The sequence below is a fragment of the Balearica regulorum genome, chromosome 1 (assembly GCF_011004875.1).
Source record: "Balearica regulorum gibbericeps isolate bBalReg1 chromosome 1, bBalReg1.pri, whole genome shotgun sequence".
NCBI lineage: Eukaryota > Metazoa > Chordata > Aves > Gruiformes > Gruidae > Balearica > Balearica regulorum.
Window position 1 is genome coordinate 93,439,350 of NC_046184.1, and position 26,264 is coordinate 93,465,613.

The 26,264-nt window shown below is 40.1% G+C and overlaps 1 protein-coding gene and 1 long non-coding RNA gene across 5 annotated transcripts in view; both read left to right on the forward strand.

Annotated features, from left to right (window-relative positions):
• The window catches only part of DCBLD2 (discoidin, CUB and LCCL domain containing 2), a 65,717-nt gene that overhangs the window by 33,846 nt on the left and 5,607 nt on the right, over nt 1-26,264 (forward strand). For 3 of the 4 annotated variants that reach the window (XM_075766455.1, XM_075766448.1, XM_075766461.1), the window contains exons 3-13: nt 3,510-3,647; nt 4,831-4,882; nt 6,261-6,333; nt 9,430-9,563; nt 10,236-10,276; nt 12,898-13,113; nt 14,676-14,800; nt 18,690-18,837; nt 24,103-24,261; nt 25,219-25,312; nt 25,694-25,743. In XM_075766455.1, coding sequence (XP_075622570.1) covers nt 3,510-3,647; nt 4,831-4,882; nt 6,261-6,333; nt 9,430-9,563; nt 10,236-10,276; nt 12,898-13,113; nt 14,676-14,800; nt 18,690-18,837; nt 24,103-24,261; nt 25,219-25,312; nt 25,694-25,743 — 1,230 coding nt within the window. Of the gene's footprint in view, nt 1-815; nt 951-3,509; nt 3,648-4,830; nt 4,883-6,260; nt 6,334-9,429; nt 9,564-10,235; nt 10,277-12,897; nt 13,114-14,675; nt 14,801-18,689; nt 18,838-24,102; nt 24,262-25,218; nt 25,313-25,693; nt 25,744-26,264 lie in introns of those variants that run through there. The other variant, XM_075766470.1, reaches the window with a different exon arrangement.
• Nucleotides 19,688-22,126, forward strand: LOC142603878 (uncharacterized). The gene is made up of 2 exons (XR_012837784.1): nt 19,688-21,073; nt 21,606-22,126. It is a non-coding gene; the product is annotated as an uncharacterized LOC142603878 (long non-coding RNA).

Here is a 26,264-nt window from a genome sequence, read left to right on the forward strand (position 1 = left end):
TATGCTTGGCATTGTTGTTCAGCAGATGAGTTCTTTGTTTTGGAATGCCAGAGTATTCTTAATGTAATTACTCTTAAGTAATTGTATTTTGTTTACTGTTATTAATGTGTATGTAAATGTCTGTCTTTTTGACACAATTCCTATATCCTAAAAATGTACTGAAAAAATTATGGATAATAATGATGGCAGAACATCCTACATTTTGTTTGTGCATACAATGATTAGATGTTAAATGCAGCACAGATCCTATAATAATCTTCGATTCTTCAGATTCTCAAAGGAAACTCCACTGTAAAGTTTGTAGGTTTTTTCTCAGATATTTCCCAGTAGCTAGCAAAGTTCTTGTAAGCAGTGGAGAGGGAATTGCAAAACTATGAGGATTTTCATTTAAAAAAAAAAAAAAAAAAAGTAAAAAAAGTAGTATCTGTATCTTAGCTGAAATGCCTTTTTTTTTTTTTTTTATATGGAATAGCTCTGATTTGAGCTGTTCCATATTGGTGGTTTTAAAGGATGCCAGGCTTCAATAGTTGTGTAGTTCCAATATTCCTCGTTTTCTGATAATATCCATAGTTAATTTTTGTCCTCTTTCAGAGGACAAATTGAATTTCATGACTATAAGGCAGGTTAGTTGTTTTTGTTTGTTTGTTTGTTTTTTCAAATAGCAGTGTGACATCATCTATGTCAAGGTATATTTAGAGTTTTAAGACCCTGTGGTTACTTTACATAAAACTCAAAATAAATTGTCATTGATCCTTCACTAAAATTAGTTGTTATTTTGCAGATTAATTTTATTTTCTTTCTTAAAGCTTTAATCTGGAGAGAGAGAGATATTTACTTCACCAAGATTGTTTTTGTGCAACTCAAATGCCGATCCCACTAACTTGAGTCTTTTTATAAAGAGGCTAGTGGAGTGTTAGCTTTGTTAACCCTCTTTTCCAACTGTTACCTAGGTAAGTGTGTGTGAAAATAAGTATGTGCTTAGAGCCGTTGAGCCAGACTTAGTCTAAAATAGGGAACGCTGAAGTCCTTAAATGGCAAGGAACGTCCAGTTCTGATAAGTCTATTATTCACTTTTACAAGTGACTTAATGGGTTTGAATAAATTTTCTACTTCATTTGTTTCTCTTGACTTTCAGCTGTTCCCAGCTGGTGTAGTAGCACAGTATGTTGAGCAAATGTGTGTTTTGTTCTGCTCTTAATAAATTAAATCACAGAAAAAACAGTGATTTCTGCCACAGAAATAGTGGCAGATACAGATGATGCAGATTCTTGAATGTTCATGTTTTAAGCAACAAACACTGGAGAGATTAAACAGTGACCTTAACTTGTTTGGAAGAAATTTGTATTTTTGCTGTTTTTCCATTCAAGAATACTGACATTGTCTAACGTTAAAATACTTGTATTACATAAAATCTGAATTTCAGTTATACCTCCTTTAACCCAAAATGACTTAAAAATTGGCTGATTAGATGAAAAAATGAATTGTTAGTGGGTTAGTTCATTGAGAACCAGAGATTTCTAATGAAGCTTTTAAGGGCTAGTTCTCGTTCCAAGCCTTTTGAGTATTTATCAATAAATCAAAAGAAGATTTAAATCTTTGGCATTAAGTTTGTCTCTAGTTTAAGTAAGATGTAGAGGTGTTCTGTATCACAGTCCAGTCACTCCGTGTCTACAGTCAGGTGTACTTATTGAATACATACGATGTAAGCACAGATCTATAGAAGCAGATAACGTAAGCTACCATGGGACTTCCCTTCCTCCCCTGCTGTATGATCAGCATAAGACTCCTCTCAGGGTAGGTCAGACTGTCCTCAGGACACCATTTATCCTCTTCTCTTGGCAAATACACAGGGCAAGACATTTAAATCTAGCTTGGATAAACTATGCAGTGCTGCTTGCACCATGGACATACAGCCTTTGACAAACTGCAGACTGATGCACCTTATGATTCATGGCAAGACATACTTTTGAGACTATAAATCATTTTTCTAACTCTTCCCTGGGCTCTCGCCAGATTTCTAGCAACTTTTTTGAAACGTAGGCACTAGAAATGGACAAAACATGACTGCTGTGATGCCTCTGTCAATGGTATGTGCAGAAGATGTAATATTACTGTTTTGTCTGTACCCAAGCATTGAAGGACCCCAAGTGCTTTTGTACTAGTCAGTCGTGTAACAAGATCTACTGGCTGAAAACAAAACTTAAAAAAAAAGGAAAAGAAAAATGGTAATTGGGAAAATGATGCAGTTCATCGTAATGAATGCAATTAATCATTGAAACATGACTTAGAGCAAAACATAGGGTCAATGTGGAGCCTTGTTCAAAGGGAACTTATTTCTTTGCAACTCTTGCTGATAGCCAGTTTAAGTAGTGAATTGAGATAAGGTTATATTTATAATATTATAAATTTCATTAAAGCATTGTAAAATCTATTTTCTGTTTTTTCACTAGAAAATACCCTTGCTTTGTTCAAAAAAAAATCCAAATAAGCCACATTTAGAAAGCTCTGAATAATGACAGAAATTTGTATTTTTAATTTTTTTTATTTTAGTACTATTTGAGAGTACAGTTCACTTGATGGTAATTGTAGGACTTCATAGGGCAAATGTTGTCAGTATCTGCAGATTCCAGCATCTCAGTTAAAAATGTATTATTTTTGGTCATTCTGGATGACAAGAGAAGTATTCAGGTGCAGAACCTCTGTTAGGTTTTATAGGTGCAGCAAAACAGAAAGTGAACTAACTGGCAGTTTGTGTTAATGATGCTCACATATGCTTGCACATTAATGCTGAAGTGCAGTGAATTAGACCTGCTGTTGTCCAAAATTAAGAAAAGTAGTTGATAGAAACCATGAAATAGTTGATAAGGAAGAGATGCCCCGAAAGCAGAGGGAAGGGAAGGCAAGGCAAGGCCTTTTTTTCTCATTTGCTTCTTTAAGCTGAAAGAGGGTAGATTTAGATATTAGGAAGAAATTCTTTGCTGTGAGGGTGGTGAGGCACTGGAACAGGTTGCCCGGAGTAGCTGTGGCTGCACCCGCCCTGGAAGTGTTCAAGGCCAGGTTGGATGGGGCTTTGGGCAACGTGGTCTAGTGGAGGGTGTCCCTGCCCGTGCCAAGGGGGTTGGAACTAGGTGATCTTTGAGGTCCCTGCCAACCCAAACCATTCAGTGATTCTTGTTGCCCTAACTTGATCCTTTTCTTTAATAGATTTCTCATGGTCTTTGAAGAACTGACTATGAGGCTTATGCGTGGCTAGAGGTGAAGGTCACATTTATTTGCAAGTGTTAAGGGTATGAGAGACTCTCACCTGTTGACAGTGACGAAATAAATGTGATACCCATACTCTGCCATTTGCTTTAAATGGACACTGACTACATTATTTAGTGTCACGCACATGTATTTACTTTTGAATATATGCCAGAAGGAATGCGAGTTTACACTGCAGATGAAAAAAGATGTGTATTACATATGTTGGTTTTGGTCCATGTCTTTTCTCCCCCTTCTCTCCATAGGAAAATACTGCGGGTTTGGCTTTCAAATGGATGGTTTAATTACTTCAAAAAGTAATGAAGTCACAGTACAGTTCATGAGTGGAACACACACTTCTGGACGTGGATTTCTTGCAGCTTATTCAACCACTGACAAATCAGGTATTTATAATAATTTGGTAATTTTTCTGTGCTGGTAAAATTAGAACTGTCTAGTTAAAACACAGAAGTAATTTATTTATTCCTGCATTCTCACAAATTAACTTCTAAAAATGAAGACTTTTAGTATAGTCTTCTTGATGCTTCTGCTAAGGAAATCAGGCTGTTCAGTTACTATTTCAGTTACTGTAGTTTTAAAGAAATGTTGTTAAAGCTTACCCTGGATAACAGAGCATGAATCACAGTTACTTGTTATGAATGAAAGAGCTGCTTTGGATAAAGGATGAAATGCATTTTTTCAGATAGTAATCAAGATGGCAGATAACTAAATTTTTTTCTTATCCAACAGTATATTTTTACAGACCAACCTTGTGGAAAATTTTATTTCAGTAACAGTTTCCTATGCTCCCTCAACTCTTCAATTATATAATCTGCTGACTACTTTTTCATCTTTTTGCCATTTCTTGTTTTTTCCATGTTTTTGGTTATTCTTCCACTTATTGTAACAGTGAGTGACATACATGGTCTGCAAGGAAAAGGAGGATTGCCAGCAACTGCTTTACAAGACAGAAGGCTTGAGAAAACTGTGTCTAGAAGTAATTCTAAAAAGAACAGATAAAGAGTTTTTTATTTTAATTTTTATTTTGTTGGTTTTCTGATGCTTTTGTCTCTGTGTTTTGGACTATATGTGCCAATATGCAGCAGACAGAAACATGAAATTTGAGCTGTCAATCATGGATGCCAGTAGCATGGCACTCTAATGTTTGTTCCCTATGCTGCCTGGTTTCAGTACTGTAGGACAGTTAAATGCTGAAAACCCAGGCCTGTTTAGCTAGCTTATTAATTTAATTTTATGCAAAGAGCATATGTTTGTATGTCTGAATTATGTCAAGTTCTCTGAAGTACAGCTATATATCAAAATTAAGCTGCATGGAAAATGAATGTTTGTAGTGTTTCTCATCTATGTCACATTCTCAGTGGATTTCCAGTTACTCAGACAAATTATCAAGGTTCTACCGTAATACAAAATCTGTTGCAAGATAATTTAGTAGGAACATGGTTTTTTTCATTCTGACACTTTCAGTTAAGCCACAGATGCTCAAATGTATATTTTTGTGCACTTTAAAAAGCATACTCAAGCTTGTTGTCTTTATCATCCTCTTGACCTAACATTTTTTCTTTCCAGACCTAATTACCTGTTTAGACAATGCAAGTCACTTTTCCGAACCAGAATTCAAGTAAGACTGATTTTACCTGTTTCCCCCCAATCTCCTTAAAGTCATTTTAGTGTTTCTTCTCTCCTCTGTTACTTAAACCTGATGCAGCTTGACAATTGGCTGGCCAGAGAACTTAAGAAACAAAGTGATTAGGCTTAGAGCTGAATAATTTTGATATTTGCATTCCTCCTCTCTCTCCCCCCCCTCCCCCATTTTTTGTTATTTACATGCAGTATACAGTAGAACCTCGTTAATTTGCACTAACATGTAGGAGCTAATATCTTATTCCCTTAAAAAGAATATTGCTTTTGTAAACACATATTACAGCAGGTATACACCTTAAATAATGGCATTCAGATTACAGGTATCAAAGGAGCACTAAACTGTGAAATGGGTTAAAAATCACAAACCCATTTCACGGTTTGGTGCGAATTAATGAGGTTCTGTAGAGACATAAAATGCTGTTCCTTCTGATGGAGGAAACGTAGGTCATTTCACTGGTTTTTCCTTCTCCGTTTCCATCTAAAGCAAGGATGGAGTTTAAAGTTGTGGACTGCTGTGAAGTATATAAACTCCCTTTTCGGAGAACTTAAGCTGTGGCATCATGAAACGTTTCAAAGTGCAACCTTTGAATTTCTCTTTCATTTTCCCAAGTTCCAAAATAGGGCTCTAGTTGTAGGTTCTGGCCTTACTCGACGTGTGCTGAAGTCTCCGAATACTGCTATTTTCATGGTACCTGCAACGTTGCTTCAACTGTTGTTGAACTGCAGTGAAAATGTTAATAGTTTGCCCCAGTTCACTGTTAAACCTTGAAGATTTAATGGGTTTTGTGTGTGTGCAGTATGAAATGGCATTAGAATGTGAACACGGACTTGCATCAGTGGTGCAGATGTCTTGCCTCTTGCTTTCCATCAGCTAGCGGTATTAACTGAATTTGGCCATTTTTTTATGATCAAAGCATTGCCAGGAGCTATTATAAAATAGCATTACTGTTCAGAGGTATTATTTAAAGATGCAAAACAAATACATATGCAAGTATCTGTAAGATGAAATTCATTAATATTGGTACTTATAATGACATTCAGTTTACAGAAGCCATGTGGTATTTATGTTATAAAATGCTGGCTTTATTAATTTATTATATTCAGACTGGAACTGTAGTTTCAGCTGTTTCAGCTAAGACTTTTTTTAAACTTTTTCAAATGTCTCTTCTGCTGTTGTGTACTTCTCTTCCTGAGTATTTTTTGTCTGATTTGATACATCCTCAGTTGGACGTATCCTTACGTAGTGATATATGAATGATTACAGCATATTATAAATTTAAAAAGTGACTATTTTATAACATTATAAGAGTTGTAGTTGCATGCATATCTTGACTTGATATTTTGTTCTTTTCCAGTAAGTATTGTCCAGCTGGATGTGTGATTCCTTTTGCTGATGTTTCAGGCACTATTCCCCATGGATACAGAGATGTAAGTAAAAATACTGTGGGCTCACGTGAATTTTGGTAGAACATGTGCTGTATAATTAGAAGTCTGTATAGTTGTTCACAATAGTTCTTCTGCCTGGGTTCTGGAATTTGTATTTCCTAAAGTGAATATCATGGTACTCATTTTTTTGCACAGCTCCTAAATGGCTGATGCTTCAGATGTTGCCATCCACAGAAGTGAAATAGTGTAGTAGAGACTCAAACATTTTTGTTAAGGTCTGCTGAGAAGGGTGGATCAATCAATACGTTGTTTTATACTTCCTGTTTTGTTTTTGATGGCTTTCTCAAGTTGGGAAATTCAGATTTATAGAGAACCAGTTCTTTTAATGATGTCCTCTTGGTTTTGAGACTGTAATACATCTCTTGAGAGGTTCTCAGTGATTGTTTTTTATTACAACATGAAAGGTGAAATACTGTTTATGCTCAGCAGCTATAAAACCATTTACAAAACAGAGGTAATACTGTAATGCTAATAGTTGTGTAAAGTGGAAATGAAAATCTTTAATAATGTACTATTTACTTAAAACACTACAAAACCCTATACACTGTTTTTCAGATGTAAGCTTTTGTAACTGAATTGGCATGCCTGCCATAGGACTGGAGGGTGTTTGCTTTGTTTAAGTGATTGTCATTTTGCTAACAATCTAGTCAAGAATTACATTAAATCTTTTTGTTTATCTTAAAATACTCTTTTACTAGGCCATTAGCTCTAGCACAGAGGAAAGACAATTTTAAAACCTTAGTGAGTGCAGATTTTAATATTAAATATGAACCTAAAGTGTACCTCTCTGATTTTCTTTTCTCAAATATCTGTAAATCCTAGGCAATCTGCTTAAATAATTACCCACATGTAAAAATATCACCACAGTGTAACTGTGTTACATGTTCTGGTCCACAGTGAGTCCTCACTAAATGGCTGCAAGGTAATTTTTGTGCTAGAACAGGATGAAGTTGGTTCTCTGCCTAACATGTTTGCAGCGTCTGTAGCAGTTGTTCTTGTTGGGAGTTGTTTTGCCAAAATCTGGAAAAACTCTTTTCTATGGAGGAAAAAGGAAATTCTGGGGAAATAAATTCCCTGTGACTTTCTTTTTGTATACTTTATTGCTCTGAATAAAAGGCAGAGAATTTCACAGAAGCCAAATTGCATGGCAAGAAATCAAATTGTCAAGCACTTTAGACGAAGTTTCAGGTAGAGATTTCTCATGCATCTCTTTCAAATGATCAACAGCTGCTTGCTGCTTGAAAAAATACCCTAAATCATGATTCTTTTGTGTGTGACCCTAATGTCCACAGTCCTTGAGGACTTGGAGTGCTCATTGCTGACATCTTCTGGTGGGCAGGGAGGAGAGGGCTGCATCTGTTGCAGAATCCCATCTCTTCCTTTCACTTGAGCTGCGTGCACAAGTGATACGTAATTACATTAACTTAGAAAGCTTTTGGTATATCTGGGAGGTGGGGAATAGGATTGGAGTTTTTATGTGTGAATATACTGAGGAGAATTATGTTTGAAAAAGTCTTGGTGAGCAGGTTTTTTTGCCAGTGAGCTTGAGATATAGGGGTATCCTGGCCTGCTGCACCATAAAATTATTTCTAAAGAAGACACAGTGGAGACAGTTGCTGTTTTTAAGTCAATGTGAGAAAAAATCAGCCACAAAGTCTTCCTTCTTTGGAAAGGACCTGATGATTCCTTCTTAAACAATTGTGGTGAGGCTCTTTAGCACCCAGTGCAACTGGCTTGGCAGAACAGTGCAGCAAATGTGTTTAGTAGCAATGGCTAGCAATGGACTTTACTTGGGGGAGCAACTGTTAACAGTAAATAAAAATCTGCAGTCATCATCTGTTGTTTATCGACTTGGGCAAGTCCACCCTGGGATACCACACTGGTAATAACAAGCTAAATATGGTTTCTGGAAGCTGTATTGGGAGATACCGAGGTGGTCCTTCACAGGCACCTTGGCCCCCTCTATCTTCTAAAATTCAGGTTAATCCCAGTCTCATTGGATGTGAGCGAGTGGCTGCAGAATTGCAACGTGTCTGCGTGTATCCCAGTGCTGCACATTGCAGGAACACCCACGAATAGCTCTGGCTATGCCAGTTGCACTGCGCGTAGCCAGTAATCCTCCAGAAACATTGGTGCGCTTGGTGGGCAGGTGCAAAGCCACTGCTGCTAAGCTTGTTTTGGAACTGGACTGTCTCTCTGCTCCTCAGCACCAAGATGTTTCTTTGTCAAGCCCCTTTGACCTGGAAGGGTTTGCTTCCCAGCTGCAGAAGATCTCCTGGGCTAGTTTTGGTTGGGAGACAGAGGCATCTTGCTCTGCTCATGCTGTGCTGTGCCTGAAGGACTTGGTGTATGACACAGCCAGCCTGCAAGCCAGGGAAACGGCAGTGTCACCATGAGACTTGGTAGTGGATCTGGGCTAATGGTCGTCCAGGGAGAGAAGGAAAGAACAGGAAGTCCTGCAAAAACTTTTTGCATAACTGGTCTCCATTGACCTATACAATCTAGGTAATCGGCTTCTTGAGAACAAACTGTATTCATGTATTACTGTGGGTTTATATGGATCAGAGTGCTCGATGGTTAAACATAGTTAAAATAAAAAGTGTAACCCATCGGCTAACAGTTAGAAAATCTGCAGTGCATCACTCCTTAATTGTGAGAAAATGAATAAACATACTTTCAATATGCTTTCTATTAAGAGGTTTCCTATGTATTTATGTATTCAACTTCTGTTGTCTAACATAACAGATTTATTGTAGGCTGAAAATCTGTCTGGCTTTTTCAGACTGATTCACCTTGCTGTTTGGTTGAGCTTATTTAATTACAGGAGTTACATTCCAAATACATCTGGGCGAGGATGCAGTGAAATGTAGGACCTTATTTTTATGTTTTTATAAATTCCATAAGAAATCAAAGACGAATGGTTTCTAAATAACAGAGATAACAGTTAAATAAGACCAGTATCTTAATGTAATAATAACAAAGAGTATAGCTGGACAATGTAGCATTTACAATATACAGTGTAGTGTTTAATTTATTTACCATATAGTATTAATTTTTCTTTCCCCCCCCCTCTTCAAGTCATCATCACTTTGTATGGCTGGTGTTCATGCAGGCGTTGTGTCAAATACTCTGGGTGGCCAAATTAATGTTGTAATCAGCAAGGGCATTCCGTACTATGAAGGCTCCCTGGCTAACAATGTCACCTCAAAAGTGTAAGTGTACTTCCTATGTTCTCCTTATCTTTAGCACCTTAGATCTTGGGAATGTCTCATCATGGGATTAATTTCAGCTAGTGGAGCTACGTGTTCCGTGGACAGGTTCTCTTCTTCTGTAAGGGTCTCACAATGCTCTTTTGCTACAGTGTGATTGTTTTACCAGATATTTTTAACCTCTAGACCATGAAGATTCATTTTCCAAATCCTCCTAGGAGGTTTTATCTTCCAAAATGCATGGCATGACCATAAATTCCTAATGGTCTGTGTAAAAATAATAATTTAATGGGAACTTCATAGTTGCAGGGAAAAGAGTGTAACTTGTCATTTTATCTCGGAAGTCCCAGGAATGAAAACAATCAGAGGAGAGTGATTCTTCTTATTATGTTTAGCTTAATTTAAAAGGGAAGCATTTTAATCAAGTCTTGTGTTCTGCTGGGCAGATGTTTGTTTGAAAGCCTTTAACTCAGGATCGCTGGACTGGATTTCAGTTGAAAAGGTGCTTGTACTCACAGCACTGCAACTTGGTGATGGGAAGTGTTACTTTGATCATGAAGTGGTCGTTTAGGCTTATGTGCATAGTCGTAAGCAGTCAGACAATAAAAATAAATTCAAGACTGTTTCAGTTTTCCTCGCTGACTACCACAAAAAAAAGTCTTTTGTTCTCTGCAGGGGACCGTTATCTACAAGTCTCTTCACATTTAAGACGAGCGGTAAGCATTATCACATGTATTACGTGTTGATACTTTCATACAAATTTTGTGAGTAGAAATAAGTGTGCAGGTACTGTATTTCTTAATTTTTGTTCTAGTTAGACCTTTTTTTCTTCATTCCTCAGGAATGTATATTTTTAAATTGTTTTACTATCCAATTTTGATGATTATTTATCACTACATTTATACAGTGATATATAAAGTAAACCTTGCTTATGTGCAGAGATTCTTTCAGTTTATGTTCCTCTACTATAGTCTGCTTTAAAGTCACTTGACTCCCATACTTTAAACACTCTGCTAAAGCAGAGGTGGGCACTTAAGAGTTGCTCTTCATTTTGTAACCAGTATGCATTCCAGGTCTTTTCCAGGTTTACTGCTTATGCTTTTCTTCTTGCCCACTAAGAAAGCTAGCAGAAATCCCAAAATGGTTCCTCAACTTTCTCCACCCCCATTTACTTTTTTCTCCCCCCATATTCTTGCAAGGGAATGCTGTGTGATAAATTACCTGTCTCTTGCTCTGGAAGAGCATCTCTTGGGCCTTGCTCTGTAAGTTGTGTTCCTTCTTGGCTGCATTGCTTTGTTTTCTAAATGTGTACCAGGTTGCTGATTGGTATAACAAGTGTTGCCCCTTATTAAAGCTTTACTGTTTTGCATGTTTTTACTTTGTATCAATTACCGGTTTTTCAAATAAATCAGCTTTAGTTTTCTAAATGGAAGCTAGCTTTTCTGTAGGTAGCTTTAAATGCTCTCTTTGAATGGATGTTGGAAGTATTCTGAAGATGTTGGCCTTTCCTTAGTCTCTCTAACTGTTTTAATAACAATATTTTAAAAAACCCTAACAAAAGCATTATGTCTGTTTTCCGTAAGTATAAAGTTAAAAACAGAAAAAGGAGGTGGAAATCATACACATACTCCTCAAAAGTAAACAAATACTTTTCCTAATATATAAATAAAAGTGATGCTGAATGGGGATATAAAGGCAGGAATCTGATGGTGATGGGCAGGAGTGTTTGGAGATGGAAATGCATACAAACAAGCAAATACTAGAAAATATAATCCATATAATATTCAGATAATTTCTCTCTCAGCCCCTGCAAGAGCTGTAAGAAGGAATTGCATGTCTGGTGACCTTATGCATGGCGAATATTGAACACAGTGATCAAGGCAGGGTTTGTTGGCATTTTTTGTCTTTTAAAATGTGATCTGATAGTGTATATGAAAGTAATTAAATGGCCTGGAAATATGAAGAGATAGGGCAAAATGCTGATCTAGACTATCTGGATTTCAGTGACACATTTGAGAAATTATTGAATAAGGCTAGAAACAAGATGCAGGTCTAGATTAAAATGTAGTTGGGTGACCAAGGAGTTAGCTGAAGGAAAAAGAGGACTCTGTAGTAAGCTCAAATGAGGTTTATCAGACTGTGGTGAAGTTACTAGTGTGGTTCTTCCGTTAACAGTTGGTTTCATGACTTGGTATAAAATAGAGGAGTGTGTTATTAATGCCAGAGGTGTGGTTAGTGCAGAGGAAGATGAAACGATTTGCACAGGAAGACCTGGCTGACTTTGAGACTTGAGTAACAGAAATTAATTGAAGAATCACAGAGCAAAAAGTATAGGGTTGAGCAGATAGAGCCTGAGGCATTTCTGCTTCAAACTGGCTGCCTGTTAGATGGAAATGACAGATGAGGGAAAGGATTCGGTTACTGAAGTGCTGATGTGATCCTGTGCTGTAGCAGGTGAAGTATGTCCAGTGGAGACAACGAACTATTAATGCCATCACACAGGACATTGGCAAGGCCTTGTCTGGGATCCAGTCGCACGTTGAGGGATGACGCCTGACCTTGGTGCAGAAGAGGGCTACAGGGGTGTCTGCAGGGAGAGGGGGAACACACGGCAAAAGGGAAGCCAGGCTGGGTTGTTCAGGCTGGCTGACCAAAGGCAAAGATTGGTCTCTACTGATATGTCTGGGGAATACACCCGTGAGAGGGGAAAACTGTTGGCACTACAGAACAGGATTTTAGCAAAGAGCAAATGCATATTAGCTAGCCACAAGGAAATTTAGCCAGGAGTTTAGGAGATGTTTTTCAGCCATCAGCAGAATGCAGCAAGGGAAGAAACATTTAGTAAGAATAGTGACCAAAAAATACAACTAATTTCAAGGATGTGTTTGAGCTCAAGGCCAGGATTCTGACATGTCTTCCTACATGCTTTGGTGTATTGTTTGAATTAACATTGTAATACTGAGGTAGGTTTAAAAACCAAGAAGTTATATAGACACAAAAAAGGAACAAATGATCAAGTAGTCTGTTTCCCATTCCTGCAGCAACCATACGTGCTCTTAAACCATGACAGCTCCCCCAAAGCTTCTCATCTGGTGTCCTGTGTGGGTTGTGATTGAGAGAATATCCCCATTACCCTTGAGCAGGCATAAATCATGGAATACTCATGACCACAAGTTTGGTTCTAGCATCACTGTTAAAAGCAGAGGACTGTGTTTTGTTATGGAACAAATTTAGATGGTAGTTTCATATTTGCATGTAACGTCTTAAATTCCAAGCAGGTACAATCATTGTGCAACTTGGATTTTCCTTTTGAATCCTCACCTGTTCTATTGCTCAGGTTGCTATGGGACACTGGGCATGGAATCTGGGGTCATCCCTGATTCCCTGATCACGGCATCATCTATTCTTGAGTGGTCTGACCAAACAGGACAAGTGAACATTTGGAAACCTGAAAATGCCAGACTCAAAAGGGTTGGTCCTCCTTGGGCTGCTTTTGTCAGTGATGAACGTCAGTGGTTGCAGATTGACTTGAATAAAGAAAAGAGAGTAACAGGTAAGGCAGTTTTTTAAGCAGCATTCAAAAAATTTGGTTTTGGTCTTAGATAATGTCCGGTGACATTCAATTACCATTACAGCAAAGTTGATTCCATCCCCTAGCTAATACACTGAGGAGCCTGGAGTTGAACAGGTGGAGTTTCATAGTAGAAAACACCTTTTCCATCAGAATTTGTTGAAGTGTTTCCTGTGGTTTTGTTGGATCCTTGATGCTTCCCTTTTCCTGCTGATTGTCTCCTTGGAGGTGCAAATCCATATCCAGCCAGCTCAGTCCAGTGGTACCTCTGACTTAGGTTTCTAGGTTTTCCCTACTGCCTGTCATGCCCGTAGTGAATCCATCAGTGGAGACAGGAGCAGTTGCAATGTGAGATAAGCAGCAGAGTAAACCAGCTGGCAGCCTCCCCTTCAGCTCCCTGCCTGAAATGGAACTTGTGCTGAGTGTGGGGGATGGTGGGCCCCTTGGCAATCTGTTGCACTTTCCCTCAGTAGAAGCATCAAACAGCGCAGACTGATGCAGCCAGAGTCTGGGTTAGGCTCTGCTCCTTCACAGACGTTGTGATGGACCATCCAGTGTGATTTCAGTAGCTGTGTTTATTTGGAGAGACAGCTGGAGCTTCTGTTTCCCAATCTGCTCTGGATGCTTTTGCTTTTGAGTTTGTGCTCATGGTTACCTGTTCCTGTGGATTGCAATGTGGCCCATGCTCAGTAGTGAAGAACTGAGGGAGGCATTTGCATTTTGGGGTTAACCTCGGGGGGTGACCTTAAGTAGTGGCAGTGCAGCTGTTTTATCTTTTGTGCTGATGGTAGTGTTTGCTATTTTGATTTAATTGTTCAGCGGTGATTAACTGTTGTTAATGGGCATGTTTGCAATCTGACTTTAAAAATAAAGTGGCTTTAGGTAGAGTGCTTCATAGAGGTCCAGGCTTTAAGACTATGGTGAAACATCCTCCTTTGATCAGTTTGTGTTTGCCTCTTTCTCACGTGGAGGAGCTGGTCTCTGTAAACTCAGCTGCACGCCCTGCTATCAGCAGCTTGGCTTCCTGTCATTAAGCAACTGGGGTTTACCAGCAGCCTTTGTTATTACCTCCCTGGGGACTATTTGGGTTTTACAGTACTCCCCTAATTCCTGTGCTAATAAGCTTTTACAAAACAGCTTTCCTATGAGCTGTTCTGCAGTGCTGAAGTGGCAGCTTTAGGAAGCGACAGTTCTTCCAGTAGTGCTTTTAGGTTGGCAGGACAAAAGCAGGGAAGAGCGGTGCTGTCTCTGCAACTGGAGACAGGAGTGGGCTGTGGTCAGATGGACAGGCTGTTTCCATCAAGAAATGGGGGAAAAGTGCTTAGCAAGGTTTTATAAGGAGAATTAAAATATAAAAGTAAAATGATTATGAAATTTCAGTCACTGTAGAAGTTTCAGACCCTGGCACCTTGGGTAATCTTTTTTGAAATGTAGTTGGGCCAGTGGAGATTCCAACTCCGGAACTCTGGATTCAAAAGCTGATCTATTAATTTTTACAAACTGTTACCAGTTTTTTGTCTAACCAGGCACCTTCATTTTCACAGGTATTATAACTACTGGATCAACCTTAGCAGAGTACTACTATTATGTCTCAGCCTACAGAATTTTATACAGTGATGATGCCCAGAAATGGACAGTATACAGAGAACCTGGCATGGATAAAGATAAGGTAAAAATACCACACACTTTCTAGGTATGTTCTATGGAGATTTCACAATTGTAAATATGACTAATATTGGTACAGTGAGGAAACATTAAATAAATTTCCTTTTCAGTGTAATTTTGAATCATAAACAGCATCTATGCAGAAGAAAATATGAAAATTTGCAAGTACGTAAGGTTTTGAACAGTTCTGAAATTCAGAGATTATTTTTATTACTATTTGGGGGTGGGAATATTCTATACAAAAAACTTCCATTGCCAGTGGTAGGCTGCCTGGTACTGTGTCCCTTTAAGAATAATCAGATTTCTTTCAAAATAGGTTGTATGTTTCAAAATTAAGGTTTACTTTCTTAGCCTCTTGTGGCTACAGAATGAATGTTAGTGGATTTATAATGTTTCCGTCAATCTTACTTTTTGACAATATACTGGTAAGTTTCTTGTATAATAGAACAGCCCTTGGAGAGGGGAGTCGTCTTAAAAAAGGGAATGTTCAGAAATGTTCAGATTGCAAATGCTTTGCCACACAGAAGAATTAATTAATGTTAGTGGCAAGATAATCTTACTTTCTCTGTGTGTACAGTTTTGCAGCATTTAATAGTAAAAATGAGATTGGTGTCCTAAATGGTCCTCCCAGCAGCTTGGATCAGATTTTTCTAAACAAATGAGAGGATTCTTGGTAACCTGACTGGAACTAGAATTTTCTTCTTTTTCTTAAAATTCTTGGATGTAATTTACCTTACTTCCATAGGCCCGTGGTATTACATACATGTAATAGAAACTAGTAACCTACTAACTTTTTAAAAATGGTAACCAAGCTGTACTTGGTTTTCTTCTGTTTACTGTGGCTTAAGAATGTTTCAAGGTGAGATGTAGCGTTCTGTTGATGAAGTGAAGGTGAAGTATCCTGTTTGTTAAATGAAGAGGTTTTTGAGCACTGAACATAATCACAGTAGGAATCTTTCCCGAAAGGAGGAGACTTTACTGTCAGGGCTGGTCCATCTCCTTGAACCTACATGTCAACTAACAGACTGTTAGTGTGAAGTGTTCAAGGGCGGGGGGGGGGGCGGAATCCAGCGTGTTTTGCTAGTTTTTGAGTGCCCTCTCCTGGCCATAACACAAAATCTCAGCTAGTGAGCCACCTAGATTTAGACTTCATGTTTAGTTTATTTTCTTAGAAAACCTTTGCAGCTGTTGCCTTTCAATTTGAGCATATTTTTTTTTTCTTGCAAGTTCATGAAATTAAACAAGTTGTGGAGCTTGAAATTACAGGCAACAGATCTTTTTTTGCACTCTTTGTATCATTGCATGAAGAACCATACATATCCAGCTGGAGTTGAATGACACAAAAAAGGGTCCAGTATGTTTGATCTCTTGGGCTTCACAATAGCAGATTTTTCCTCTGTCTGCCATCATCTCACTTGATACAGCTTTGCTTTTGGATGCATATGTGTGCGGGCTTCTCCCTTTGAGCCTGACATGATTGCACAGCAGCCCGACCAGGAGGTGCTGTTGCCTGGTTTTTTGAAAGATGTTTGAAATTCCTAATGTTGTTCAGGGGGCTAGAAGCTTTTCCAAGGCTTTCCTGTAGTCCTCTTTGCAAATAGATTCTAGAGGTCTATCAATACTCCAGAAAAGCTTTTCTTAATTTTTTGTATATGAAAAAAAGAATAAAATGTTTGAATTGCGGAAAAATGACATATCAAAGTTGCAACGTGGGAAAAGTTTTCGTTGACAGCACAGAGGCAAACGGAGAGAGTTTGATAATAAATGAAACAGGAAAGTGATTTCTCGTCCAAAAACTTGCACTGTACTGAGCTCAGAAGCAAATCCTTTTTGTGCAAAAAATTAAATGAACAAACAATATTGGCCTGCAGGTAAAGTCAAGTTACTATCATAACACTTGACATCAAAAGTTTGACTAATAAAAGCCTGGAGTAAAGAACTACTTTATTGTTAATCTTTCTTGAAGATAATAGTGTTAACAATTCTTGCTCCCATATTTAATGTTTTCATTCATTGCTATTAAGTATATTTAAGAACAATAAACTTCAGTTCAGAGCAGGACGAGTGTCACTGAGAGCCAGGTGCTTGTGAAGCTGCACTGCAGTGAGCTGGGGAAGAGCAGAGACTATACACTTTGAAGGCAAATACCTTGTGTTTGCCTAGCTAGATTTTTAGTATCATGAATGGGTTAGCAGTTAGTTTGATACTGTTATTTGGATACATAAAAATGAAAATGCTGGTTACTAATTTAAGATGCAGAAAAAAAGTAATACACTCAAACGTGAAGTACTGCACTTAAATTACCAAGTGATTTATTTTTCCCTGCCTAACTAAATTGAATTTTGTCTATTTGATCAGTTAGTACTTTCAAACATGAAGACAATTAATGCCTGTGTAAGGACAAACCAAAATTCTTATGCGTAAGTAATAGTAATGGGGCTTGTGTGTCTTTTGAGAGCAGAGACACATTATGTATGTCAGGGAGCCCAGATGTGAGTCCCTTAAAGGTCCCTGGGGTTGTTTAGGAGGTTTGGGGGCTTTTGAATGGATGGTTTCCTGGAATAATAGTTTTCTTCCAAACCTGTAAGGAAATTCTAGTCATTTGGTTACAAAAACTTAAACAATCTGCATTGATCAGAAGTGTGCTAAAAGCTCTTGACTGCTCCATTTGATGCAGGCACATCAGCTGTTACACACTACAGTGCTTGTCCTTAAGAATGGCAAGGTGCTTTATTGTTTCCCAAGTGGTGTGAGTGAGCAGAAAAATCACTATAATATTTATTTTTCAGGCAAGTGCCATAATTCTGTTCTGCAGTATGTCCAGTATGATTTGTCATATCTGTATGAGTGCTTTAAAACCAAACACACTACTCATTTACTGTCACCTCTCTGGTGACCTGCGTTGCAATAGCACCCAAGAGCTGCACTTGCAGAGCCAAAGCCCAACTGCTGTACACTATCGGGAGGGACCGTTCATTTCCTACCCAAAGACATGACAGCAAACCAGTCCTCCCAAAGACGATGAGATAGCTTGCTGGGTTGGAGTACTGGGCCTAGTTTCTGTATTGTTTTAAGCAGCTTAGTGCAAAACCTGTAGTTGGCTGTACATTTGTCGGTGTGGTTACACTGCATCATACAGTGACTGTCTGCTTACTGGTTTTAAATTTCAACTAGGCAAACCCATTCTCTATTGTCAAATTTTGATGAGCTCCTTGTGTGCGAGGACCAGCAGTGAAGGACGAGCTTGAGCTCATCCTTTATGCAAAGTCTGCGCCCTTCTCTTCCAGAACTGCCTGGCTTCTATTCAGAGCTCTTCCATTCAGAACTTGAATCCTTTTATTTTGCTTGCCGTTCAGCCCTCGCAGACAGCAACCACTAGAGGACAGTGTGATCACATACTTGACTTTGTCTCTTAATGCCATACCCAGTCACAGGACAGACTATACTTAAACTACTAGGCCGTGTGAAGGCACCGCTTAATTCTTGCTTTTGTGTTGTCACAACTGCTTGCTGTATATATTTGAAGAGAAAGTGCAAAATACCAAAAAGGGCTGAGTTGGAATTATTCAGTGCCGTAAACATGTGAGACACCTTTAACAGCAGGCATTGCCTGGGGAGTGTCAGTAGAATATGACATCATACCTTTATTCTGAAGTAAGTAGTTGCATGCGTACACGTACACATATGCCTGCCTTTATTTTATTTAGTTATATATTTAATAGGGCTGAGTGAGTGGAGATGCACAGGCAGCAGCACCATTCTGGGGTGAATTTTCAGGACTACACACTGCTTATTTTTCCTAAAAACATCAAAATTGGTTGTAGTTACTTAGTTGCTATTGCATTTGTATAACATAATGTTTGTCTCTCTTTTTTTTTTTTGTTCTTTTCTAGATATTTCAAGGGAACACTGAATTGTACCAGGAAGTTCGCAATAATTTCATTCCACCTATTGTTGCACGCTTTTTTAGGATTAACCCCTTAAAATGGCACCAGAAAATTGCAATGAAAGTAGAATTGCTAGGCTGTCAGTTTAGTATAGGTAAGGCAATTGAAAACCTTTCAACTGTGCAAGACAAGCAATGAAATAATTTGGCAAAGATTATGTTCTCAGAAAATTTTCAATGAGTGTCCTGGTTTCAGCTGAGATAGAGTTAATTTTTCTTTCTAGTAGCTGGTATAGTGATACGTTTTGGATTTAGTATGAGTACAATGTTGATAACACACTGGTGCTTTTAGTTGTTGCTGGGTCGTTGTAGTGTCTGTGCTAAGTCAAGGACCTTTCAGCTTCTCCTGCTCCACCAGCTGTTATTTGTTATAAGCATTTATTACACTAGTTTAATTGTCACTGGTCCGTTGGTCACAATGTTGTTTTATTTGTTCTCAGAGTTTTGTCGGAGTTGTATATATTTGGTGTATATGCTGGTGTATACTTTATGTATATCAGTGTTTATGTGTGGTTAGTCACCTCTGGGTATTGGATTAAGGTTATTGCTCTGCTGTTCGGTGTACTATGGCTTATGGTATGATAAAATCATTGACAGTCAGACCAGTTTTGTATTTGTTCTTGGTGACTGAATCTGTTTTCGGAGGCAGTGGAGCAACAGTGACAGCTTCATTGCTGTACTTCAGGAGCCATTCATAATTAAACTTTTTCCTTTTTCTCCTTGGAGAGCCAATGTGTGTGGGAGACACGTTCCTTCACCTTCCCAGGCTAGTTACAATAGCTCTTGAGAATGTTGAATACCCTTGGGATGTTCAGATCAGCATGCTTCTATTGCTAGGTCTTCTGAATGTGGTTCAGGTCTTGTTCAGGGTTAAACAACTATTTAAGAATATGCAGAGATCATATTCTGGCACCACGGCTACTCCATACCCCCCGCCCCGTGACATGCACAGTGGCTACTCAAACCCTGGTGACAGGCACTGCAGCTGAACCAAAAACCCAACCCGTGCCGGCATCAGTCACCCCTGTACATAAGAAGAAATACACAAAAAAATCAGTTCCCTTAGTAGGGGATGACGATGAACCAGGACCATCACAAGAACAGGAGGAGGAGGCAGAACCAGAGGTAATCACCCAGTCCCTGTCCCTGAGTGAGCTGCAAGACATGAGAAACGATTTCAGCCGCCGTCCAGGCGAGCACATTGTCATCTGGCTGCTCCGATGCTGGGATAATGGGGCCAGTAGCCTGGAATTAGAGGGCAGGGAAGCCAAGCAGCTGGGATCTCTGTCCAGGGAAGGGGGCATTGACAAGGGTGATTGGGAAAAAGACACAAGCCCTCAGCCTCTGGAGGCAACTCTTGTCAGGCGTGAGGGAAAGGTATCCCTTCAGCAAAGATGATGTACATCATCCAAGCAAGCGGACCACCACAGAGAGAGGTATCCAGTACTTGAGGGAATTAGCCATGCGGGAGATGGTTTATTATGACCCGGACAACATGCAGTTACCCACAGGTCCAGATGAGGTCCAATGCACACAACCCATGGGTGGAAGTTTGTATGGAGTACACCACTGTTGCAACTCAAAGAGGATATGTGCTATTCCCCTGTATGGACCAGTATCTCAGCTATTAAGAGTAAGCATTCCTCTGCTCAAGAGAGAGGATATAGAGGGTACACACCACAAGGCACCCCATGGTTTTATCTGCGTGACCATGGAGAGGACATGAGGAAATGGGATGGAAAACCTACCTTGACCATATGGGTACGTGAGTTGCAAGGCAAAACAATTTTAAATGGGGTTCTTCCTGGAAAATTGCTGATCCAGGCTCCAGTGGGCAGTTCCCTAGAGAGAGTGGAAGGTCTGATCATACTTATAATCCTCTTGAAGGGACTGCTAAATCATTTTTGCAAGAAGTGAGTAATGAATACAATGACCACGATTAGAGACAACCAGTTCTACTGGACTGTGTGCATTCAATGGCCTGGCACGTCAGATCCACAGGAGTGTAAGGCTCTAGTGGACACCGCTGCACAGTGTACCCTAATGCCATCCAGCCATGAAGGGGCAGAACCCACCTGTATCTCTGGAGTGACAGGGGCATCCCAACAGCTGACTGTACTGGAGGCCAAAGTGAGTCTAACTGGGAATGAGTGGCAAAAGCCCTGCATTGTGACTGGCCCAGAGGCTCCCTGCATCCCGGGCACAGACTGCCTCCAGAGAGGCTATTTCAGGGACCCAAAAGGTACCGGTGGGCTCTTGGCATAGCTGCCTTGGAGACAGAGGAAACTGAACAGCTGTCTACCTTGCCCAGTCTCTCAGAGGACCCTTCTGGTGTGGGGTTACTGAGGGTCCAAGAACAACAGGTGCCAATCGCTACCCCGAGGGTGCACCGGCGGCAATATCACACCAACCGAGACTCCCCAACTCCCATCCATAAGCTGATTCGTCAGCTGGAGAGCCAGGGAGTGATTAGCAGAACCCGCTCACCCTTTAACACTCCCCTGTGGCCAGTGCGGAATGGGGAGTGGAGACTGACGGTAGACTGTCGTGGCCTGAATGAAGTCATGCCACCGCTGAGCGCTGCCATGCCGGACATGCTAGAACTTCAATACAAACTGGAGTCAAAGGCAGCCAAGCGCTATGCCACAATTGATATCGTGAATGCATTTTTCTCAATCCCTTCGGTGGCAGAGCGCAGGCCACAGTTTGCTTTCACTTGGAGGGGCACCCAGTACACCTGGAATCGACTGCCCCGGGGCGGAAACAGCCCCACCATTTGCCATGGACTGATCCGCACTGGAACAGGGTGAAGCTCTGGAGCATGTGCGATACATTGATGACATCGTTATATGGGGCAAGACAGCAGAAGTTGTTTCTGAGAAAGGGAAGAAAATAGTCCAAATCCTTCTGAAAGCCGGTTTTGCCATAAATCTAAGTAAGGTCAAGGGACCTGCACAGGAGATTCAGTTTTTAGGAAAAGAATGGCAAGATTGGTGTCGACAGATCCCAGTGGATGTGATCAACAAAATAGCAGCCCTGTCTCCACCGACTCGCAAAAAGGAAACACAAGCTTTCTTGGGTGTTGTGGGATTCTGGAGGATGCGTGTCTCAAAGTACAGTCTGATTGTAAGCCCTCTCTATCAGGTGACCTGGAAGCAGAACGATTTCAAACGGGGCCCTGAGCAACGACAAGCCTTTGAACAAATTAAACAGGAAATAGTCCGTGCAGTAGCCCTTGGGCCAGTCCAGGCAGGAGCAGATGTAAAGACCGTGCTCTACACTGTAGCCGGGGAGAATGGCCCTAGCTGGAGTCCCTGGCAGAAAGTACCAGGGAAGACTTGAGGTTGAGAATACTGAGGATCCAAGGCCGCTACGCTCCAACTGGCAGCACGTGAAGGGGTTCAAGCTGCTTTGGAAGTGATTGGTGCTGAAGCACAGCTCCTCCTGGCACCCCACCTGCCGGTGCTGGGCTGGAGGTTCAAAGGGAGGGTCGCCTCTACACACCACACAGTGGATGCTACGTGGAGTAAGCGTGTCGCACTGATCACGCAGCGGGCTCCAATAGGAGACCCCGGTCATCCAGGAATCTTGGAAGTGATCACGGACTGGCCAGAAGGCAAAGATTTCGGAGTATCGCCAGAGGAGGAGGTGACACGTGCTGAAGGGGCCCCGCTGCATGATAAACTGCCAGACAATGAGAAGCAATGTGTCCTGTTCACTGACGGGTCCTGTCGCATCGTGGGAAAGCATCAGAGGTGGAAGGCTGCCCTATGGAGTCCTGCATGACAAGTCGCAGAAGCTGCTGAAGGAGAAGGTGAATCGAGCCAGTTTGCAGAGGTGAAAGCCATCCAGCTGGCTTTAGACATTGCTGAATGAGAAAAGCCACCCATCTGTGGCATTGCTTTTACTCGAGGACCTGAGTGTGCTTGGTGGGTGATGCAGAAAGATGAGGAAGTAATTTTGGGTGAGAATAGGCAATAAATTAAATTGTATGATGTGAATTGTTAATAATAATGCATGCCATCTCTACTTTGACTGCTGAATGCCATAATAGGAGTATTACAGTAAGAATCACCCAGATTATGATGAAAATGTGCAAGGTGCAGTGATGATGAAACCAGAACTGGCTACAGCAACAAGCGCCCATCAGCTTCCTTGAGAGTGACACCTTTAACCTGCAGGCCATGAGACTGGACCATGCCAGATACGCCAGCCATGAGCTCCGGATGCAGCATGGAACAATCCAACAGTACACACCATTGCTCCTGCCCTGAGAGACTGTTGCGGCAGATGAAGCCCAAAGTCATGGATTAAATGAACTCAATGAACATTTTTGAGGGATTTAGAAGGAAGGCCATAGACTAAGGGAGTGATACCTGCATGTACAGTAAAAAGACTGTACTGTCAAAAGACAGGAAAAGTGATGGTGATTAATTGGAATGTATTGGGAAGTATAAGAGCTGGGCATGACATAGATGGTATGGAATAAGGCGTGGATACTGTCCTGGTTTCAACTTAAGAGTTAATATTCTTTCTAGTAGCTGGTATAGTGCGGTGTTTCAGATTTAGTATGAGAATAATGTTGATAACACACTGATGCTTTTAGTTGTTGCTACGTAGTTCCAGTGCCTACACTAAGTCAAGGACCTTTCAGCTTCTCACGCCTTGCCAGGTGCACGAGAAACTGGGAGGGGACACAGCCAGGACAGCTGACCGAGATTGGCCAAAGGGATATTCCCTAATATATAGCGTCATGCTTCATATATAACTGGGGAAGCGAGTTGGGCAGTAGAGTCACTGCTCGGAAACAGACTGGGCATCAGGTTGTTTTATTTGCCTTTTGCATGTGGTGAGCAATTGCATTTGTGCATCACTTGTATTATTAGTAGTAGTATTAGTATTATTTTCTCTTCCTTTGTTACACTATTAAACTGTCTTTATCTCAAGCCATGAGTTTGTTTTCCCATTCCCCTCCCCATCCCCTTGAGGGGGGAGGAGTGAGCGAGTCGCTGCGTGGTGCTTAACTGCCGGCTGGGGCTAAACCACGACAATGAGAAAAAAAATACTTCTTAGCTGCATAATGCTTCTGTAACTCATACTTCCAAATTTCTTCCAGAGTTACTACACTTAACCTGGAAGATATCTAGTTTAGGCATAAAGAGGGTAAATTAGAAAATAACTGTTTCAAAAGATATCAGTGACTTGCTTTCCATGTTATTGATTCATGGGGGTTTTTTTCCTCATTATATAACATGAACAAAAGCTTTAGAGCAAACTGTTCCAGCTGTCTTCTCCTGAAAAGGAAGCATGGAAAACTAGCACTTTAAAAACCTTTTTTTATAAATTCTTTTCTTCTAAAGGCCGTGCTCCTAAAATCACCATGCCACCACCACCTCAGAACAAGAATGATGACTTCAGTGATGACTTCATTCATTCAGTGAAGACTTCATTGCAGACAGATAAAACAACTTTCACACCTGAAATAAAAAACACCACAGTGACTCCAAGTGTAACCAAAGGTATGCACAGTTAAGCAATAGGAGTGTTTGGGAACTCCTTACTGTACTTTGGCATATATTAAGTGTAAATTTTCTCAAGATTTAATATATTATTGCAAATTATCAATATTTTTAATATTTACCAGTTATTAAATGTATATGATAAAATTATATGCTAAAAAATGTACAGTTGCATACTGCATGCAGAAACAAAACCAGTCTTCCAAGTCTCTGTAAGTTCTGTCTTTCAAAACTTGCTTAAATGGAGTTCAGCTTTCAATTACGGAACAGAGTTTGGCAGAAGGAGAAAGCTGCAACTTGGACCTCCCCTTCAGAATTAATCAGATGTAACTACCTTGTTATTTAATTTGATAATTTCTTAGGACAAAACACTTTTGACATAGCTAATCTTTTATGGACCAGTCATGTTGGCATGAAATTTGAAAAAAAACCCATCATTTGGCATCATCATTTTGTTTATCAAAGAAAATTGTCAGAAAAGGGAGCAAGATCACTGCAGATACAGGCATTGGTGAAGTGTCCTTTGGATGGCAGGGGCAGGATGGCCTCCTGTCACATGCAGACCCAGTGTAGGCTGATTGTGATTAACTGTTAAGGTACTGTAGTATTTTCTTCTTATAGGAGGTTCACATATCATACTTGTGTATTCCCGGGCTCTTTTGATTTTTCCTGCTAATAATAAAATGCATTGTTCTAACAGAAAACTTAGATGAAAACAAATCTTTTGATTTAGATTAAAAACCTTGCAAAAATACCTGCTGTGAATATATGTAGAAGAGCTAGATGGTAATGGCTGTTTACAGTGTGGGAGCATCCAGCAGAGCAGCTTAGCTGGGGGATCAGGTGTGATAGACACTATAGATGAAAACTATGTGCTTTACCCAAGTCATTTTCAAACTACAAACTGCTTGATGAGAGGCTCTTCTGTCTGACACCACTTAATTTAATGGCTTTCAGATGTGGCATTGACAGCAGTTCTGGTTCCAGTGCTGGTGATGGTCTTCACTACTCTGATTCTTATCTTAGTTTGTGCGTGGCATTGGAGAAACCGGTAAATGAATAGATTAATGAAAGTACTTTAAATGAATGTTAGCCTGGTGTGTGGGAAGGGAATGCTGCATGTATTGCTATGGGAACTACATGGTCCACATTTGCGGAATTTTCGGAGTTGTATTCTCTGTGAGACAATGTTGACTTGAATAGCGAGCACAGTGAAAACAGCTTTTTGTAACTATTTTCATTAGAAGTGCTTTTACTGAAAACTGGTTTCTCCAGTAGCAGTAGACTGGTGATGGCAAGCCAGGTTACTGGTGCTTTTACTTTGAATTTGAGGACCAGTTACAGTCAAGGTGGTAGTTGCTGAGCATTAATGCATCGTTTGATAAACAGACTACCTAAAATACCTTTTTTTGTTTTGTTTCTTTTTTTACAGCAAGAAAAAAACTGAGGGCACTTACGATCTACCTTACTGGGATCGTGCAGGTAACAAAATGGTTTTATGAAATCCCTTACTTGGCATTTTTGGTTTGATGTGTGTTTCAGATGCAGGAACATGGACGATTTCCACTAGCGGAAGCTTCTCTAATGCTGATGTAGGCATAGTGAACACTGAATTTCTTTTCTGGACAGACTTAATTGCTTCATTTTCTGAATTATTTTCAGAAATAGAAAATGCCTTGTTTCCTGTTAGCTGTTACAGCTCCAGTTTTTGGTTGTTTTTTTTTAGTAAAGTATAAAACCTCTTAATTATACAACATGGGGGGGGAATAATTTATGAGGAATGTCTTTATACATTTGATAATCAAATATTTGGTACTTCTTTTGTCCTAGAAAAATTGCTCATCCTAGTGTACAAGGTCACTCAATTTTGTGTCTCTTCATTGCTCTAGTAAGCATGTGGGATTCTTTGCAGCCCCTTTTAGGCACATTTTCGATCCTACGGTCTTGTGCCCCATTAACTTAAGATCAGACAGTCTGATCAGCGCATTGCAAGTGTCCTGAAA